General features: G+C 39.9%; 1 protein-coding gene across 1 annotated transcript in view; it reads left to right on the plus strand.

The window, feature by feature from the left end:
- The window catches only part of RALGAPA2 (Ral GTPase activating protein catalytic alpha subunit 2), a gene marked incomplete at its 5' end in the record, with an annotated part of 113,836 nt that overhangs the window by 68,098 nt on the left and 41,710 nt on the right, over window positions 1–4,028 (plus strand). Inside the window, one exon of the mRNA XM_019613468.1 lies at window positions 1,431–1,558. Within this exon, the coding sequence (XP_019469013.1) occupies window positions 1,431–1,558 (128 nt within the window). The remainder of the gene's footprint in view (window positions 1–1,430; window positions 1,559–4,028) is intronic.

A 4,028-nucleotide genomic window follows, 5' to 3' on the forward strand; every position in this document is an offset into this window, starting at 1 on the left:
TTTTGGAGGTGGGAGGAAGCAATATTTTAAGTAAAGGAATGACAAAATAACTGTGAGAAGACAGCTGTCATTTGCAGATGTTATATTAAATCCAAATTTCTTCTGTAATTCATTGCCACTTCTAATTAGAGGAATTCCCTAGATGCAGGGGATTTATATTATTCTCTTTGTCCATTTATTGAATGACTGTCACAGTCACCCACGAGCAGTTGCAGAAGAATAATGGAGGGTATTTATTTATGTGATAAGCCTCTGTACAGATGGAGAAAATCCATAGCTTAAATATTGGTAATTGCTGCTAGCTTCTGCTTAGATTTTTTTTTTCATTTTGAGTTTGTGACAGGGAAGTGAGTTTGACTACTTGTCAATAATGAAATTTCCTATGCAGTTAATCATTATGTTTTTCTCTGTTCTTGACATAGCAAAGCACGTTATACCTACCTAATTGCAGGCGTTTTTCACTTTTATAAAGTGTTTGGGCCTCTTTTCTCTTGTTCCTAATGTTGCCTTTGTCTGAAGAGCCATATGCCACCAAATGAAAGCAGTGGGCTCCTCTGGAGGTAACCCTGCAGTAACACAGCTCTCACATCTTGATACTGTCCGTGAGACAGACCCACTGCCTCTGCCCACCGTACCTATGGGGCACTGCCTCAAAGAGATGCCATCTTCTTGCATCTCCTGATCTTGGATCAGCTCAACTTTTTTCTTTTAGAAAAGTCCATGGAAGGAGCTTATGGAATAATATCCGAAGCAAAAGCTCCTGCCAGTGGAGGAGTCAGTGAATCAACGTCCTGCTGAGATGCAAGACAGAAAACCTCTCTGAGTATCTGCTCCAAATGGAGCATTAACTTCCAATTCATAGGCAAATTTTGCTAATGTGTATAATAAGTTGAATATACTGTGAAATGTACAACTGCACATCAAGCTTAATTACAAAAGATTAAAAACTTAAAAAATAGGAGATGAATATTATACTACAAATGTCAGTATGTAAAACAATGTGCTCATACTGTTTCCTGGCAAAATAATTTAGTAGACTTTTATTGTGGGGCTGATGCTTATTTTTCCAAACGTCAATAATCTGTATTTATATAATGCAAGATGCAACGTCTGCTAGCAAGTGTGGCATCCAGCCTGCCACGCTGACTCAGAGCCTCTTTCTGTCTGTGATTTACAGAGGAGGCTGTGCAAACTATCACTTGTAATGTAGCTGAATATCTGAAGTGCCTCGAGCTGTTCAGGGTGAAGTCTTCCTCTTCTTGCCTCCCCCTCACCTTCATCAAGCAGCAGGTGCCTTGCTGTGAAAATCCCATGGGAATAAGGCATATTGTTTATTGTTTCTGTTTTTCATTTTGGAACTTGCTCCTGAGCTTCCTTTAGCTTCCCTCGGCTCAATTTCTCATGTGCTGTTTTTATTTTGGGGTCTACAGGTGCCATTTTTTGGTCCTCTCTTTGATGGAGCCATCGTGACTGCAAAGCTGCTGCCAAGCCTCATATGTGCCACGTGCATCAATGCCAGCAGAGCCGTCAAATCGCTTATCCCTCTCTACCAGAGCTTGTATCCTTTCCTGTTGATGATGCAGAGTTTCCCTTGGTAGGGTTCTTCTGAATATACTGCTGCTAGGAGGTAAGCATTAGTGAAAACACTTACTGGAAAAGGTCAGAGCTTTCTGCGTGTCAAGCTCAATTTTAAGAGTCATTCACACCCTGCTGCCATTCAGTGCTTAAAAAAAATAAGATCACAAGAACGTTCTCAGCAGCAGGCAAACAAGTGGATTTGGACTTACACTGATGCTTTGAACAGTAAGTAGTGATAATATTCCATTTTCTTTCTTGGTAATAGAAGTTATCTACAGTGTACGTTAAGCTAATATACAGATAGCAGTTGTGTTCTTACCTGATATAAGAAAGTAGTCCAGTTTGGTTGGTCCTGTTACATTAGTAAGACAGATAGGATTTGGCTTCTGAGACAGATATTTCGGTTCCCTAATTCCATTTTTAATCAAACACTTTCTGTAATTGGGGGTTTTCAGAATGTTTTCTTATAGTTGCTGGAAGATAGCTAGATGGTATCTCTTCTACAGATTGTAACATAAGCTTTTATTCTTATATGATGTACATATTAACTGGGTTATTCTTATATGATATGCAGACTAACTGGTTTCATTGTTTTTAGGATTTTCTCACAATGCCATAGCTATGCTAGAAATGTTTCATAGCTCGTTTTGTTAATCATATTAGTTTTGTCAGTAACAGCACTCACTTCACTTAGTTTTCTTTGGGAAAGGTTTTACTTGAGAATTTTTCTACTGGTAGGAGTTTGAGAAAGAGTTTGGAAGTGCTTTGATCTTTGAAACAGTATTGATTAATTACTTTGAGATGCACATTTTTAAAACACAATATTTTCCAAATATTCTTTGTTAAAAAAATGCTGAATTGTACCCCATATGTGCTGCAGGAAATTAAAAGTAGCACTGTAGTTAGATAAACTCATTCTGTTTAACTTCATTATTTACCCATTTCGTGTGTAAAACAAAGCCAGTTGGTGGTTGTTGCATGACCATTTGAATTCAGTACATCAGTTGCAAAGTCATGGCAGCACCTAACAGAGGACTCAAAACTTGCCAGGTTTTCCACTTCTGTTTAATGAGAGAATTCTAGCTAATGACTGATGTTCTTCTATGCAGAATTCAGCTTAATCCATCTGCTTGTATAGGTAATTTGTAATAATGAGATACTGTGGTAAAAGTAACATAAGAAACTGCACTAGAATGAAGAGAGACTAATGCTTCTTTGAGTAATCCCACCACCACCTCTCATTTCTGCATCCCGCTCATCTTTTGGCTTTCAGTGTTTTGTCATCAGTTTGCTGTGCTCCCACTTTCCTGCAGGGTCCCCTTCTGGGCCCTTCATTGTCTGCAGTGAAACACAAGCAGCACGAACGTGACAGCACATGCCACTTCTCAGCATATGTTTGAGGTCTATCTGAAACCATATCTGTCCCCAGATTTTTGTTTTCCTTTTTTGTGTCTGCTTTTGTACCAGTGACATCTGTAGTGGATTGACTGCTACATCTCTATTTGATGGATGAAAGAGAACTGAGGGATTTCTGAAACAGGACAAAGATATCATAGTGGGAAGGTCCCATCAGGATGGCACTGGAGCAGGAGAAAAACACATCCATAACTTTAATAATAAAAAATGAAACTTTTTTCACTGAAAAGGTCAACAGTAGTTGTTCCCTATGAGAACAAAGATACACTAAGTATTTTTGTGAGCCAGAAGGTATAATGTAGATTTTTATATTCCAAAAAGGAGGTGCTTTGTAGCTCCCAGAGTGTGCAAGCTCAGTGAATGAGTTTGCTCCCTGATGTTGCTTTGCTAGCTGTAATTTGGAGAAATGAGAAAAGCAGCCCCAGAAATGTAAAAAGCAAATAAAAGTGTTCAGTGACTTTGTCATACTGTGAAGGAAAATATCTCAAAGGTGAAATAACTGCCAAAAAATAGTACGGAAGGGAGAAGTAAGAAGCAATAATCCCAGCAAAGGGAAGGGTGATGTTTGGCAGCACTTGAGACATAACTTTTGTGGGGTCGCGTGCTGCTGGGTCTGGCAGCATCCTGTCAGTAGTAACAGCTGAAGTCACTTGTAGGGAAGTCCGCAAACTCTGGTTCCAGCTGCCCTTGTCAGAGGCTTTAAGGGAAGTGTAATCAGCCACAGAGATTAATTTGCATCTCAATTAGGAAAGAGTCAGGAGGAAGCGGTGAGGTCTGTTGCTGGAAGGTTGGGGAAGAAATCTCATCAGGCACAAAGGCTCTGAGCTGGGCGCTGCAGTGAGCAAAGGACAGCATCTGAATCCAGTTTCCATGGGGACCAGGACCACAGAGCTGCTTTGCACTGTAATCCCTTGGTCACGATGACACAAATTCCAGTGTTGTACCCAAATACATTTTTCTGTTGGAAATACCTTTGAAAATGAGAAAGGTAACTATGGCAGAGCACACAGGGTTGTTTAGTCTGGTGGGGGGGG

This window comes from Meleagris gallopavo, chromosome 2, assembly GCF_000146605.3.
Source record: "Meleagris gallopavo isolate NT-WF06-2002-E0010 breed Aviagen turkey brand Nicholas breeding stock chromosome 2, Turkey_5.1, whole genome shotgun sequence".
NCBI classification, from domain to species: Eukaryota; Metazoa; Chordata; class Aves; order Galliformes; family Phasianidae; genus Meleagris; species Meleagris gallopavo.